The following is a 15993-nucleotide window of genomic DNA, read 5'->3' as shown; positions in this document are numbered from 1 at the left end:
CTCACACACAGCCATCAGAGGTCCTCCCCACAACCCTGGCCCCGCCCAACCACCTGCCCATTGCTCGGGGGGCTCCCCACCCCCTGCACATAACTAACAGAGGCCCTGGTGCTGTGACCCAGCAGTACGGAGGAGGTGCTGTCCCTGGAGGAGAAAGACCTGAGGGACCGGGAGAGGCGTATGGCCAATAACGCGCGGGAGCGGGTGCGTGTGCGGGACATTAACGAGGCCTTCCGGGAGCTGGGGCGCATGTGCCAGATGCACCTCAAGTCGGACAAGGCGCAGACCAAACTGCTCATCCTGCAGCAGGCCGTGCAGGTCATCCTGGGCCTGGAGCAGCAGGTGCGAGGTAGGCACCCAGGCCAGGAGTCCCCACTCTATCCCCTTCCTGACTGCATGCCGATGGTGCTTCACTGGAAATGGATGTGCACTAGCTCCTGGGCTCTGTCTGTGTCTCAGACTCAGACATCCCCCAGGTCACCCAACCTGTTCTTTCCAATCCCCAACCCTGCACAGCCTCCTCAGGGAATGGGAGGACAAGTTAAGAAATGCAGGCAGCAACACATGTTGGGACCCTTGCCTTCCTCTGGCGCTCTGCCACACTCCCCACACCCTGCCACCTCACGTTCTCCCTCTCTGGGGACCGTCTCCCACAGTGCTCTCCCTCTACCACCAGAACGTAACCTGAACCCCAAAGCAGCCTGCTTGAAGCGACGAGAAGAGGAGAAGGTGTCAGGTGTGGTCGGAGACCCCCAGATGGTGCTTTCAGCCACGCACCCAGGCCTGAGCGAGGCCCACAACCCTGCTGGTCATATGTGAGAGGTACGCCACCATGAGATAAGCTGACCGACCTCAGTCTAACCTGGAATGGTCACACAAGGTATCAGGTCCATCCGCAGTGTGGGCCGGCCAGTCCACGCCTCCTCACACACCCCCGTGGTTGGTGTTGAGCCAACAGCAACCTAAGGAGCATTCGAGTGATGGGAGCCCTGGAGGTGACAACGGGGTCTAGGAGCCTCCCAGGGACCCTGCTGTATCCACCCCCCAGGCCTCGGCCACTGCTGTGCCCTGGGACTTGCCTGATGGATCCTGAAACTGCATCTTGGCCTTGCTACTCGAGCCCTGGCCAAAAGAAGCTTTCTTTCTTTCTCTCTTTATTTTTCCTTTTTGGTAAAAACTGGAAAGCAAACAAAGTACACAATACACTTTGTCAGAAAAGAAAAAAATGCCTTAAGTATAAAACATGGAAAAGTTAAAACATATCACTCGCTGGAGAGAGACGCTGTGAAAAACTGGCTTGTTCTTCAAAAGCCACCAGCAAATTGTGCCTATGCCTGATATTTTTTTTAAGGAAAATAAAAATGCTAGTTACGAGATTTTTTTTTTTAATGTAGAAGAAAATTAGCAAGGAGGATGCCTTTTTTTTAAAGCTTTTTTTGCATATGTTTTGTAAGCAACAAACGTTTTTGTATAAAAGTTTCATGTCTCTTGCTATTTCTGCTGCTGTTTCTAGAACTGAGCATTGCATTTCACGATCAAACAGATTAAACGTTGTATTAAAAAGACCCCACTGTAAACCCGAGGCCCCCCACCCCTGCACCAGGAGCCCAGCTGTGGGACATGGGGAGAACAGGGTTGGGTGGGTCTCATTTGGTTTTGGAGATGTTGGGGTTTGTTTCCTTGCTTCAGGGTGAATTGGCGGATGGGCTTTCCCACCCCATCTTCTCTCCCTCCAACAGACATTCTAGTCTCTCAGGTGGGGCAGAGGCTCAACCAAGGTACAGCCCTCCCAGGTGACCATGCCGGGGTCCTCCAGAAGTCACTCTGGTCCCCTGGGCACTTCCCAGCAACCTGAAGGTCCCCACATCTCTCCCTGGGACCCCAAAAGCTGCTCTCCCTGGAGCCCACAGAACTCTCCAAAATGGGGGCTTTTATTGTGACCCAGTTTCCAGGGCATGAGGATGGCACTGCGGGAGCACAATGCTGTGGGGTGTCCCCAGACTCTCCATCTTTCATTCCTTTGACTTGCCAACCCAAGCCTATCTTTGCATTTTGGCAACAGGGCTGTAGCTCAAGGCCAGCACAGAAAGCTGCCAGCCCCACCAAGTGGCTGTCCTGGTGTGGACAGAGCAGGGAGAAGGGACAGATTTCTGTGCACAGAAAAGCCCCCAGGTTGTGCGTTTGCCCAAATTATTGCCTAGCTGCAAAAGCAGGAGGGTGGGTCACCCTCAGGCCTCCCCAAGTCCCCTTTGGTTTCACTTGTCTCACATGTCACCAGGGGAACCAGCTCATCTTAGGCTGCCCAGGACTATCCAGGTTTACGCACTAATCATCTGCATTTTTGGATCCCCTGCAGTTCCCAGGGAAACTGCAGTGGTTGGTCACCCTATAATATGTCACCCAGGTGTAGGCTCAGGCCTGCTGGGGTCTTGGTTTCCTTACCTTTATTCCCCTGCCCCACCCATAGAAGCCTTAAGGAGCCCCAGCCTGGCTGCATTTATCCCACCAACATCTCAGTGGGATGCTGGGGACGGTAATTCACTCCCCAAGTTCCAGGGCTACCTGACTCCTCATCGCTGCCCTGCAAATGACTAGCAAAGTGCTCTGTGGGAAGCTCAGAAGCACCCCACAAAGCCAGCACCAGGCAAGACATCCAGGCTTGGGGCCAGGGCCAACTCCTTGAGCCCCGATAATCACCTGGGTCTTCTAGGGTCTTACCTCCAAGACTCATTGGGACAGCAAGAAGTCATCAGCTTGCCTGGTGATTCCCTTGGTCTGTTGGGACTTGAGTCTCTTGGGGAACCTGCCTGAGTTCCTCTCTTATTTTGCCCATTGGTCCAGACAGGCAGGAGCCAAGGACCCTAGTCCTGCCAAAGGCCTGCAGGTTTTTGAACTGTGTCTTACATACATAATTTGAAGTATGTAGCCCTGGCTGGGTAGCTCAGTTGATTTGAGTGTTATCTCTCGACGCCAAGGTTGTCCAGTCCTTGACCAGGGCACATGCAAGAATCAACCAATGAATGCATAAATAAGTGGAACAACTAATCGATGTTTCTCTTCCTTCCTCCCTCCTCCTCTTTCTCTCAAATCAATTTTTTAAAAAGAGTAATTTATATAACAAAACTAACCCAGCAGGTGAAGAAGTAGCTTGGGGGGGGGGGGAACCACACTTAAGGGAGATTGTGCTCCGAGTGCCTCAAGATAACTGGTGGTTTGGTTTTTGTTTTTAATTTTTTAAGAAAAATAATTTTATGCAAGTGCCCACACAGCTGGCTGGATTCTTTGGAAATTTTAAATAAGCCCCTTTGGAGTCAATATGGAGACCTGTCCTGTACATAACAGCACTGTAGCAATAAATGTGACATACGGCAATGCTCCGCTGTCCACCAGTCTCTCAGCGGCTGTGTTCTTAGCAATGGGGCGGGGGTGGGAGTGTGGGGGGGGGCGTCAAAAAAGGTGGCTCCCTGAATACGAGGAAACAGCTTGTTGAGTGGCCTGGGCTTGTGTCCTGTGAAGATGGTACTGGGGGTGCAGGGCTCCTCGGGATGCCCAGGCTTCAGGGGTACGAGTTTTCTGGGGCAGTGCTAACAAAGTGCCACACGTGGGTGGGGGCTGCTCAAACTCAGTGGGATTAACTCTCACATCCTGGAGGATTGAAGTCCAAGGTCAAGGTGTTAAGGTATCACAGGTCCACTTCCCTCCAGGGACTCCAGGCTCCAGGACTTGTGGCTGCCTCACGCTGGTCCCTGCCTCTGTTTTCTTATGGCTTTTCTGTATTTCATGTGTCTGTGCAAATCTCCTCGCAAAGACACTTGTCACTGCATCAGGGCCACCCAACTCCTGAGTGACTTCACCTTAATGACATTTGCAAAGATCCTCTTTTCAAGTAATGTCCTGTTCACTGGTACCAGGGGTCAGGACAGAACATATTTTTTGGGAGAGGCACATAATTCAGCCACCACAGGGATCTGGCTGGGATGGGCAGTTAGGCCAGCAGAGCCACTCGTAGCACCAAACCCCCCCGCGACGTGGGCACCTGCACTTGAAATAGAGGCTACTGCTGGTCTGGGACTGGGATTGGCTCCTACAGAGAAGCTGCTTCCAGAGATGCTGCTCGTTAATTTTTAAAATTAATGGTGCAGTACACTGAACCCCATGGAATTGTGCGCATTAAATGGGTAAACAGCACGGTGTGTGAATTACACCTCAACAGAGGTGTTTAAAGGTACATCTATCTTAACCTTTGCTGGTGTGGCTCAGTGGATTGAGTGCCAGCCTGTGGACTGGAAGGTTGCCTTTTCGTTCCCAATCAAGGCACGTGCCTGGGTTGCGGGCCAGGTCTCCAGTTGGGGGCATGTGAGAAGCAACTGATGGATATATCAGTGTGCCCTCCCTCCCTTCCCCTCTCTTTAAAAATATAAAGTCTTTTAAAATTAAAAAATAACATCTTAAAGGTGCTCGGCCTTGGCCAGTGTGACTCAGTTGGAGCATTGTCCAGGGCACAGGACTGCAGGTTCAATTCCCAGTCGGGACACATGCCTGAGTTGGGGCCACCAAACTGGGTGTGGGAGGCAGTCAATGTTCCTCTCTCACAACCATGTTTCTCATTCCCCACCCTGCTTACTTTCACCCTAAAAGCAATGAAAAATGTCCTCTGGTGAGGGAGAAAAATGGTGCCTAAATTCTCACCAAGTGAGGCACCCCCTCTGTCCCAGCAGGAGTTGGCTCTGTGGGAATTTCTGGAAGGAGAGCCTGTTTGACAGCTCAGACAAATCCTGTGAGCAGTGGACAAGGCACAGGGAAACGAAATGATGGGTTTGTCACCATCTTGATAGTGGTAATATCAGGGCCCAGCTCAACCAGGGCCTGTTGCACACCTCCACCCAGGCCTCAGGGCAGCCCTCCTGGCTCTCAGAAGATGGCCACGATGGCCTCAGCTGGATGAGGACCTGCTAAGCCTGGCCGCCCGGAGCAGTCCTGTCACCCTGGGGCCCGGAAGGGAAAGGACATACCAGATTAAGATGGGGAGACCCACTGGACACCACAGTGGGTGTCATCAGAGGTCATACTGTGCTGCAGCCAGTGATGGTGGCACCCGGGACCTATGAACAAGGACTTAGAAGTAGGCCTTGGAAATACGCAGTTCAGTTCCAGACCACCACAATAAAGCAAGCTGTAATCGCTTTGCTGGTGGAAGTCTGGTCTTCAATTTGTAAAAATTACAACACCGAGGCCTAAAAGATGCCAGGTCTGGTGGCCACGTACCCCTTCTGAGATGCCGGAGAAGCCTCTGCCCTGCTCTGCCTGCCCGGAGGCCAAGAAGGCACATCATGTGAGCATCACCGAGAGGAGAAGAGCGCTGTGGATTACCTAGTTAAGGCCGAGGGGTGCGTGAGAGCCCTGGGATTTAAAATATAAAACAAGCCTTGGCTGGTGTGACTCAGCAGGTTGAATGCTGGCCTGCAAATCAAAGGGTCACTGGTTCAATTCCCAGTCAGGGCACAAGCCTGGGTTGTGAGCTAGGCCCCCAGTGAAAGGTATGTGAGAGGGAACCACACATTAATGTTTCTCTACCTCTACCTCCCTTCCCTTCTCTCTAAAAATAATTTTTTTAAAAAAATATGAAATGGGCCCTGGCTGGTATAGCTCAGTGGATTGAACACGGGCCTGCAAACCAAAGCATCGTGGTTCAATTCCCAGTCAGGGCACATGCATGGGTTGCAGACCATTTCCCAGCAGGGGATGCGTGAGAAGCAACCATACATTGATATTTCTCTCCCTCTCTCCTTCCCTTACCCCCCTAAAAATAAATAAATAAAATCTTTAAAACTATATATATGAAATGGTCTGCCCTGTGAATATATAATTCTTGAGGAATGAAAATTTCCCAGAGAAAACTGAAGAAACAAAAACGGCCCAGGAGTAAATTCGACATGAAATAAATTTCAATAAAAGTAAAAAAAAAAATGAAGAAGATTGAAGATAATTCAATAATTTGGGGAGTTCTTTACTAAACTTTGATAAGTGGGAACAGTATAATTCAGTTTAAAAATAAAAAGGGAAACCCCCTGTCGAAAAAATACCCAACGTCTGTGCAAGTATGGTGACGTGAGGGCTGCCTGCATTAGAACAGAGGCTTTGCAGACGTAGGCAAGGGCAGGATCTGAGACGAGGTCATTGTACATTCTCTGGGTGGGCCCAAGTCAATGCCAGTGTGCCTGTAAGAGAAAAGAGCAGAAATACAGACACAGGAAAGAGAGAAGCTGTGGAACAAAGGAGGCAGAGACTGCAGTGATGTGGCCACAAGCCCGAGGACACTGGAACCCCCCAGAAGCTGGCAAAGGCAGGAAGGATCTTTCCCTGGGGCTTCCAGCAGGAGCGCAGCCCTGTGCCACCTTGATCTAGAACTTCTGGTTCCAGAACTTGGAGAGGTTAAATATACTACCATTGTTTCATGCCAGCTGACGAGTGGTCAGCTGTTATAGCAGCTATGGAAATGATATAGCGAGTGTCCTTTTTAAAGTAGTAGAACGTGCAAATGCCACAGGAGTCTCAGGTGTCTGGTGGATGAGTACAGCTACTTCAGGAAACAGTGGCAGCACACCTGAAACTAGTGGAATGTTATATGTCAATTATACATCAATTTTTTAAAAAGAGTTTGGCACTCTGATTGGTGTAGCTCAGTTGGTTGGGCATTGTCTTGCAAAGTGAAAGGTCGTCGGTTCAATTCCTGGTCAGGGCACATGTCTGGGTTGCAGGTTTGGTCCCCGATTGGCATGTAGGAGAAGCAACCGATCAATGTTTTGTTTTTAAAGTTTGGCAGTTTCTTCAACAGTTAAACCTATGCTTTCCTATGAGACAGCCCCTCCAGTCCCAGGCACCCACCCCAGAGAAACCAAGACATGCAATATGGACATGACCATCCACTGCAGCTTTGTTTGTAACAGAAAAACCTGGGAACAACCAGCACGTCTTTCACCGCGTGAGTGAACGCACAGGTCCACACATAGCGAAGAATACAACCCAGCAACAGAAGGATGACAGCCGCAACGACTGGGTGACTCTCAGAATACTTCTGCTCTGCGGGAGAGGCCAGATACCAGAGAGAACAAACTGTATGGTTCCCTTTCTAGAAAAGTCTAGAAAATGCAAAGTAATTGATAGTAGCAGACAGCAGACAAGTGATGGCTGGGGTGGGAGGGGGCAGGGGAGGCATTCATCACATCAGCAGTGGTGATGGTTTCAGACACACGCATGTGTCCTAATGCCCACCTGTATGTTTAAATATATGCATTTGTCTATGCCAAATAGATGTCAATAAAGTTGTAGAAATTTTTTTTACGTTTAATTTCTTTTTTTTAAATTTTTTTATTGATTATGCTAAGTTGTAGAAATTTTAAAAGAGTCTATCCACAGATTCATGGACAAACACAATGTCCATCCAGGCCCTAGAATTTTAGCTGTGAAAAGGAGTGAAGCACCTGTAATAACTATGTGTGGTGCCAGGTGGGTACCAGACTTATGGGGGATCACTTTGTAAGTTATATAAATGTCTAACTACTATGCTGAACACCTGAAACTAATATAATGTTGAATGTCAACTGTAGCTGAAAAAGGAGTGAAGCACTGACATTTGCTACGACGTGGATGAGCCCTGAGAACATGGTGCTCAGTGAGAAGCCAGGTAAACAAGACCGCAGGGTGATCCCATGTGTGTGGAATGTCCAGAACAGGCAAGTCCCCAGAGCCAGGAAGTGGATTCATGCCTGTCAAGGGCCGGGAGGGGCTGGGGAGTGGCTGCTGATGGGGATGGGGCTTATTTTAGGAGGGATGAAAATGTTGTGGCACTAGATAGAGGTTGTGGTTACACAGCCTGGTGAGTGCACTAAATGCCACTGCAGTGTATGTTTTAATGGATAACTTTATGTTATGTGAATTTCTTATCCATAAAAACAAAAGGAGTTCAGTTTTCACCAGAAGGGCAGACAGGAACACACAGGGAATCCAGGAGGCCTCTCAGCAGAGGTTCGGCAGGCAGGAGGGAGGCCAGCAGTTCTTGCTACCCAGCATCTCCTGTGGTCACAGCATCCTGGTTATTCTCTTTGGGGGATCCTCTTCTTTCCATTTCAGCCTGTGTCCTCATATGAGAGAAGCTGATTCTGCCCTGTTTCCCAAGCAGGCTCACAAGAACCAGCCTTGGGACATTGTCTTCAATTACTGGGAAAGAGGTTCCACCTTCCTGCAGGAGATGCTGGAATATGAACCCAGAGCTTGCGGGCGATGCTGCCCAGAAAGAGTTTGCCAGAGAATGCGGGTAACACAGGAAAAAGAACTGAGAGATTCCCAGTGATATTGCCAGACTCCTGGATCCAGCCACCTCTGAAGTTATACAATGCACCATAAAACTTCTCTTACCCTCGTTGTTGTCCTAGCTGGAACATTATGCAGAAGCAGCAATGGTGGCAAGGCTTCAGGAACTGCTGAATCCAAGTTCTGCAGCCCCAGGCCTCCAGGCCAGTGTCTGCTAGTCTTTTCAGGCAGTTCTCTCTTCCTCTCTCTCAACAATCAACATAACGGCCTCTACTTTTCCACTTTTTAAGTTCCCATCAAGAACAGAGACTTTTTCAGGTCCTATCTTATACTAAACTACTAGACTCAAAAATTCTCGAGCAACTGAAATGAATGAGAAACCAGATCACAGTTACTACATATTTCTGCCGGCTCCCAGTCCGGGGCCGGAGGCCAGGGGTCAGGGACAGGTGGGAACCTGCAGCTCCTGCAGGCAGAGGGTTGAGGGCTCTGGGGGCAGATCCAAGGAGGCAGGGCTGGGCAGCACACCCACGGTGTCCGGAACTTACCTCCGGAGCCTGCTGCCTCCTACTCAGGGACCTAGCGAGCCTGATCGGTGGTCAGCCAGGAGAGGGTGGACCAGTCCGAGCAGCGCATCATCTATCAGGGGACTCGGGTGTCCTCGGGGTCCAGAGCCGGCCACCCTCCGCCACCGGGAGAAGGAAGCACTTACCAAAGAAAGCGTGCAGAAAATTCCAACAGACAAACACGAGGAGAAACAAGTTCAGAGAAGTTCTGCCCTTTGGCCAAGGCCATTAAGAAAGGGTCAGTGACAGCTCCACTACCCTAGAAATGGGTTCACATCATACCCTGCCCCTTGGGCGACTCTGGGCAAGTCTCCTCCTCTCTTGACCTTAGTTTCGTTAATTGTAAATGAAATTCTGGCACGTAGTAAAAACATGAAGCCACCAGCTAAATGTCGCGGGCTGTCCTTAGTTACTGGTGGCCGCACAGCTGGGACCTCTATGACAGCTGATACGAGACTGAACTAGAGACCCAGGTCAAGTACTTATAAGCCCGCCCACACTCACCCTCGTCTAAACGTCATCCACCCCGCCCCGGAAATGACTGCTAATGTATTCCGGGTCTGCGCGCGCAGTGGCCGGGTCTGAATTTCGCGTGATCTGTGGGCCCGGGGCGGGGCCTCTCAGGTCGCCTAACGCTGTACGTCCCAGCCGGGAGGAACCGGGGTCACCCTGAAGTGCAGACTGCATCGCGATGCTGAGCAAGTTGCTGGGCCCACGCTACCTTCAACTGGCCAAGAACTGGTGAGGTGGCGGCCTCTGCCCTCCGCACCCCACGCCCACCCTCCTCGATCCGCGCCGCCGTTGCTCTCCCCCTATCAGTGCGCGCACCGCCGCCCCCAGACCACAAATCGTGCCGGGCCACATGGAGAAAGGCAGAGAGGCGGAACGGTCTGGCTCGGGCACACATACACAGGCTCCTGGTCCCTTAGCCGAACCTCTCTGAGCCTCAGTTGTACCCATTTCTTACGGGGCCGCCCGGGAGGTACCCACCCTGTCCCGACCCAGCACCCCGGCTCAACTATTTGGGCCTGAAAACTGATCCTACACGTTCCCGGCTTTGCTTTTAACTTTTTAAATGGTCTTGAACAAGACTTGTGAAGCCCACGGCTGCACCTTTTACCGTCCCCATGTGGGAGTCCGATGGAATTGGGGTGATAGCGTGAAGCGCTAAGAAAGAGGGGGCCGCATTTGGTAGTCGTGTCCTCGAGCCCAGGGAGGGAGGAGTGGGAGCTATCTTTGGATAATGACTCTGGCAGGGACTTTCAGGTGGACACTGATAGTGGTGACTGACAGCTAGAGTGGCCAGGGTTGCACGGTGAAGGTTGCCCCTGGTTCCACTGGCGCCCATACAGTCCCTCTGCCTGTTGGGTCCGACTTCCCTGAGCTCAGTTGGTCCATTTTCATCCGGGCTTGGTCAGAGCAGCGACACCCTCAACCAGGCTTTCAGTTAACAAGCACTTACTGAGCACACGCTCTGTGCCAACACCTAGCTGGCACTGTTGAGTCCTGGAGACACAGTGATAAGTGGAACCTTGGTGGCTGATGCTCTAGTCAGTGGACAACAGAAAGTAAACAAACCAGATTTATGGTATAAGACTGTGTGTCCTCAGGGGAGTGAATCACCCTCCCTCCCAGGTCTCATCTGGAAAACAGGAACTGTTTTCCCTGACACTCATGCCTCCTTCAGTTCTAGGCAGTTGCAGGGGTCAACCAGTCACTGTAAACTGTATATATGGTGCCTGCACGTACCCATTAGCTGTTGGCTATGGCAGTTACAAGCTTGTGTTGTTTGTTTTAGTATTAGTAGTAGATCCCTCAGATGAAACCTTAGGCAGGTCACAGTATGAAAGCAGATAGGAGTCACATCACTTCAGGGTCTTCTACCTGTGCCTACCTTCAGGATCATCAGCAGGGTGTGCCCAACATGTGGGCCAGTACATGGTGAGTGCGTACTAGTACGGTAGCTAGGGATGGAGGGAGGGACCAACATGTGCTACCAGGAGGATGAGCCCCCAGCAGGGTCTGACTCCTGCTGTTCTCTCACAGGATCCCCACAGCAGGCATGTGGGGCGCCGTGGGCACCGTGGGGCTAGTGTGGGCCACTGACTGGCGGCTGATTCTGGACTGGGTACCCTACATCAATGGCAAGTTTAAGAAGGATCACTAGTTAAACCGACCCTCCTCACTGGTAAGTTTAGTGACTGCTGGCAGGTGATGCGCTTCCACAAGGTGGGTTCCCACACTTCCAGGCCTGGGGCAGCAGGGCTGGAAGGCTCACCTGGACTATTCACCCTGGGGAATCAGTCTGGAGCCAGAACTCTGGGGTAGGCTCTCCAGGTACCTCCCTGCCCATCAGCACAGAGCTGCCAGTTGGCAGCCTCAGCTTGTTGGACGGCAGAGTTGGCATTGCTCCTCAGTGCTCAGTCCTGGAGACTGACCGTGCACCCTGCTTGCCCAGCCCTGGGCAGAACAGAGGAAAGCCCAGTTTACAGATGGGGACAGTGGAGGTTGACCCACAGCCACTGGCTTCCCTGAATGGGCTGCTCTGAGCAGGAATGAGCCCTCCGACTTATTCATTAGTTCCTGGTGTAACCACAATGTACTGCCCATGTTGTCTCTGTTATTAAGTCACTGCCCACATGATAGTTCAGAGTGGGCATGTCTTCATCCCACATCACAGATGAGACCCTGGTCATGTACCATCTAGATTGCACAGCTAGGTCTGGTTTTGGAACCTCGCGGCAGCATCTATGTTCCTTCTCCCCACTCAGTGCCTCTTCCCATAAGAACAGGAGCCTGGAGCCTTCTGCTCACCTTGCCGTGTTCCCCCTTCAGGTGGCCAGGGTTGCCAATAGCTTCCATCTCAGCACCTGCTACGTCTGGAACAGCACCAGCCCTCAGCATGGATTGCAAGGAGATTCACAGCACTACTTGGGACTTTCTGTGTTTTTGAAAATAACTTTGATGTGTGACTACATTAAACCTTGCTCTGAAACCTGCCCTGCCTGGATGTGGTGATACTAGAGGCTTGGTAACCTTGGTAACCTGGTAGCTTAGATGACCCAGGGGTCCTTTCAGCTCCAAAATTTTGCAAATCTAGGGATTTCCCAATGGCTGGCAGAAATTGGTTATTTAAGCTGCATAATGGATAATATCTATAAAGTGTGTTTATCTATTGCTACCTTACGAAATTACCCAATGACAAACATTATTTTCAGTTTCTGTAGGCCAAGCATTTTGGAGTAACTTAGGTGGATGGTCCTTGTTTGGGGTCCTTGCAGTCAAGCTGCTGGCTGGAGTTGCCTCATCTGATGGCAGGCGAGACTGGAGCTGGAGGAGCCTTTTCCAGGATGGCTTCCTCATACGGCTGTTCACGTGAGGCCTCGGCTTCTCTCCATGTGGCATGCCCACAGTGCCTCCTGAGCATCCTCACAGTGTGGCTGCTGGCCGTCCCCATCCTCCAGCAAGTGATTGCAGAGAGAGTGGGCAGAAGCCGCATGTCTTTTATGATCTACCTTCGGAAGTCTCATCCCTCTCTTCTGTTCTCAGTGCACATTCCATTTGTTAGGATCACATCTCAGTCCAGCCCACATTCCAGGGAAGGAGAATTAGGCTCTATTTTGAAAGGAGAACTATCAGAACTTAGAGAAACGTTAAACCATCACATGAAGCATACAAAAATAAGTACATAAGGATATGGCACAGTCTGTTCCCTCCCTGGTGCCCCTATCCATTTCTCTCCAACTCTTGCCAAGTTCTTGAAAATTCTAGAAACACTGAATGCAGATAGAGCATATTTGTGAAAATAGCTATTTTTTTTTAAAGAAGATTTTATTCATTTATCTTTAGAGGGGAAGGGAAGGAGAGAGGGAGAAAAATATCAATACATGGTTGCCTCTCATGTGTCCCCCACTGGGAACTGGCCTGCAACCCAGGTATGTGCCCCAACTGCGACTCAACCACGATCCCTTAGCTCACAGGCCTGCACGCAATCCACTGAGCTACACCAGCCGGGCTCTGAAGATAGCTATTATATTAGTCTGCACAGGCCACCATAACAAAACCACAGACTGGGTGGCTCAACAGAATATAGGTGTCTAAGGTAGTTTCAATTTTCTCAGTTGTGGAGGCTGAAAGTTGGATCAAGGTTCTGGCAGGGTTGGTTTGTGTAAGAACCCAATTCCTGGCTTGCAGACAGCTGCCTTCTCACTGTGTCTTCTTGCACAAAGCCTCTCTTTGATGCCTGAGCAGGAGGAAGAAAGAGCAAGTGGGCTCTCTGGTGTCTCTTAGAACAATACTAATCCTGGGCGGGGCCAGGGCCCTACCCTTCTGATCTCATTTAAGCTCATTACATCCTTAGGGGCTCCATCTCCAGATATAGCCACACACTGGGACTCAGAATTGCAATGTGAATTTCAGTGGGGGACACATTCAGTTCATAACTGCCGTATATATTTTTTTAAAGATCTGCCCTGGTGGGTGTAGCCCAGTGGATTGAGTGTGGGCCTGGGAACCAAACCACCGTGGTTCGATTCCCAGTCAGGGCACATGCCTGTGTTGCAGGCCAGTTCCCAGCAGGGAAATGCACGAGAGACAACCATACACTATTTCTCTCCTCTCCTTCCTTCCCCTCTAAAGATAAACAAAATCTAAAAAATATTATTTAAAAAAGATCTTATTTATTTTTGGAGAGAGGGAGGGAAAAAGAGGGAGAGAAACATCAATGTGTGGTTGCCTCTTGCGCCCCCTACTGGGGACCCAGCCTGCAACCCAGGCTTGTGCCCCAACTGGGAGTCGAACCCGTGACCTTTTGATTTGCAGGCTGGCCCTCAGTCCACTGAGTCATACCAGCCAGAGCAACAGCTGTATATTTTTTTTTTAAGATTTTATTTATTTATCTTTAGAGGGGAAGAGAAGGAGAGAGGGAGAGAAATATCAATGTATGGTTGCCTCTTGTGTGTCCCCTGCTGGGAACTGGCCTGCAACCCAGGCATGTGCCCTGACTGGGAATCGAACCACGATCGTGTGGTTCGCAGGCCTGTGCTCAATCCACTGAGCTACACCAGCCAGGGCTACCTGGTACTAACATTTATTAACCAGTGAGGGATGTTAAGTTTTTGTCGTTTGCCATCATAATATTTGTGATGTTCTTTTAGACATATGAACATGTCTGTTCAACACATGGTGAATAGTGAGATAAATGAGTACTGTTAAATTTTTGTTAACAGCATGTAATACGTGCAGGCTTGACAGGGTTGTGCTGAACCATACTGTAGCCTGAAGCAAAAGGAAGTGTGTCCTGATTCCTGTGTTTTTATGTACTTTTGTAATGGTTAATGCTTGTAACAAAAATGTCTGAGGAGTGACATCAGCATCATGGCAGAAAGAGAACAGCCCTTTTTCCTCTCCTTAAAGTCAGATAACTAACTCTACAAAGGACCCTGTTTTGCTCACAGATATGCCTGAGAGGTTGAATGGGACATCAGAATGAGCAGGAGAGGTGGGACAAGGAACGAGAAAAACAGGTCCTCAAATGCAGACCAGTACCCGCCACAGCCCTGCTGACGAGGTAGTGGTGGAGGAGCCAAGCTGCATCCCTCATGTGGCAGCCAGGGGACAGGAGGGGCAGAAGCCACATTCTGGCCTGAGTAGCCAGTGCCTAATGCAGCTAAACTCATTGACAAGTGGCAGAGCAGTGCGCCAAGCTGTGGCCTAGGGGCCACAACTAGCAAGGAGGCAAAGTAGAAGACTGGGTCTCATCCCCCCTTGCCCACCCAGGCAGCAGATCCTGGTAGAGGCAGGACATTGTAGAGGCAGCAGAGGTGAGAGAAAACAATGTGCTACAGCTCCTCATATTGGAAAAGAAAAGACCTCTACTTAACCTGCTGAATTGCTAAGACCAAAACAGTACCCAAACCAGAGTTCACTACCTTAGCCCTGACCAGTGTGGCTCGGTTGGCTGGGCATCATCCCGTAAAGCAAAGGGTAACCAGTTCGATTCCTGCTCAGGGTACCTGCCTGGGTTTAGTCCTTGGTCAGGGTGACTGCAAGAGGCAACTGACTCACGTTTCCCTCTTCCTCCCTTCCCCTCTCTCTAATAAAAATAAATATGTAAAACCTAAACAAGAGCTTACTGACTCAAATACACAGAGAAACGATCCATCAGGTACCACGAATAACCAAGGATATTACACTCTCCAAACTATACTACAAAGTCGAAACAATTGAACAGTACAGTATTGGCAGAAAAACAAAAGACAGACCAATGTTACAGAATTGAGAGTCCAGAAATACACTCAGACCTTGGGCAACTCATTTCTTCTTCTTCTTCTTTTAAAGATTTTATTTATTTTTAGAGAGAGGGGAAGAAAGGGAGGGAGGGAAGCATCAATGTGTGGTTGCCTCTCATGCACCCCCTACTGGGGACCCGACTGCAATACAGGCATGTGCCCTACCTAGACTGGGAATCAAACCTGCGACCCCTTGATTCCCAGGCCAGCACTCAACCCACTGAGCCACATCAGCTGGGGCAAATAAAATCTTTAAAAAATAAAAAGATCTAGAGGTGGAAACAGACAGTAACTTATATAAGTTACTCAGTTATATATATATATATATATATATATATATATATATATATATATGAGTTTGCTTCTGTTAAAGTCATAAAAGTGAAATCCTAATACAGGTTTGGGTACAAACAGAATATTTAATCTCAAACTACTGTAAGTTTTAATACAATTCATTTTCAGTATCTCAATATTTTTTCAACCACTTTGATGTTCTGGGGAAAAGTTAACCATTAAGAAAAACAACATAAAAACACGTATAAATGGGGCATGTGTCATCCTATTTTAGTTTCCAAAATGGCTTGACACAGCACTGTTCATCCAAGCCTGTACTCACATGAAACTCCCACCCTCTGTTGCACTGCATGGCACCTGCACTCAGCAGTTTACTCTTGCTGGGTGTTCAAAGGACCATGAGATAAGTTCAGTATCTGGCATCATTGGTTTTCTTGGCTTTGTGCATGCTAAACCTGGTACTTTTGCCAGAGCATAAAAACTTTGACATTTTGTTCACAACGGATTTTTTGCGTGCATTTTAAATTCTTAAA

The 15993-nt window shown here is 49.7% G+C and overlaps 2 protein-coding genes, 1 long non-coding RNA gene and 1 other non-coding gene across 22 annotated transcripts in view; 3 read left to right on the top strand and 1 right to left on the bottom strand.

Moving 5' to 3' along the window:
• TCF3 (transcription factor 3) overlaps window positions 1-3372 on the top strand; it is a 37584-nt gene extending 34212 nt beyond the window's left edge. For 8 of the 19 annotated variants that reach the window (XM_053658617.1, XM_053658616.1, XM_053658619.1 and 5 more), the window contains one exon: window positions 677-3372. In XM_053658617.1, the coding sequence (XP_053514592.1) occupies window positions 677-819 (143 nt within the window). In that variant the 3' untranslated portion in view covers window positions 820-3372. Of the gene's footprint in view, window positions 1-122; window positions 350-676 lie in introns of those variants that run through there. The other 11 variants (XM_053658627.1, XM_053658625.1, XM_053658624.1 and 8 more) reach the window with 8 other exon arrangements.
• Window positions 3373-5923: 2551 nt separating this feature from the next.
• Window positions 5924-9350, bottom strand: LOC128626379 (uncharacterized). Its single transcript, XR_008390313.1, has 3 exons — window positions 9023-9350; window positions 8416-8673; window positions 5924-6218 (listed from the first exon to the last, which is right to left on the bottom strand). It is a non-coding gene; the product is annotated as an uncharacterized LOC128626379 (long non-coding RNA).
• Window positions 9351-9456: 106 nt separating this feature from the next.
• LOC119043944 (cytochrome b-c1 complex subunit 10) lies at window positions 9457-11875 on the top strand. The gene is made up of 3 exons (XM_037138131.2): window positions 9457-9617; window positions 10923-11064; window positions 11712-11875. The coding sequence occupies exons 1-2, from the start codon at window positions 9568-9570 to the stop codon at window positions 11041-11043; spliced, it is 171 nt and encodes a 56-aa protein (XP_036994026.1). The 5' UTR covers window positions 9457-9567; the 3' UTR covers window positions 11044-11064; window positions 11712-11875.
• Window positions 11876-15802: 3927 nt separating this feature from the next.
• LOC119044206 (small nucleolar RNA SNORA8) lies at window positions 15803-15935 on the top strand. Its single transcript, XR_005081562.1, has one exon. It is a non-coding gene; the product is annotated as a small nucleolar RNA SNORA8 (small nucleolar RNA).
• The last annotated feature ends 58 nt before the right edge of the window (window positions 15936-15993 follow it).

Source organism: Artibeus jamaicensis, unplaced genomic scaffold (assembly GCF_021234435.1).
Source record: "Artibeus jamaicensis isolate MK-2021 breed Jamaican fruit bat unplaced genomic scaffold, CSHL_Jam_final scaffold_537, whole genome shotgun sequence".
Classification (NCBI taxonomy): domain Eukaryota; kingdom Metazoa; phylum Chordata; class Mammalia; order Chiroptera; family Phyllostomidae; genus Artibeus; species Artibeus jamaicensis.
Note: the sequence above shows the minus strand (reverse complement) of the source record. Positions and strands in the feature narration are given on the sequence as shown.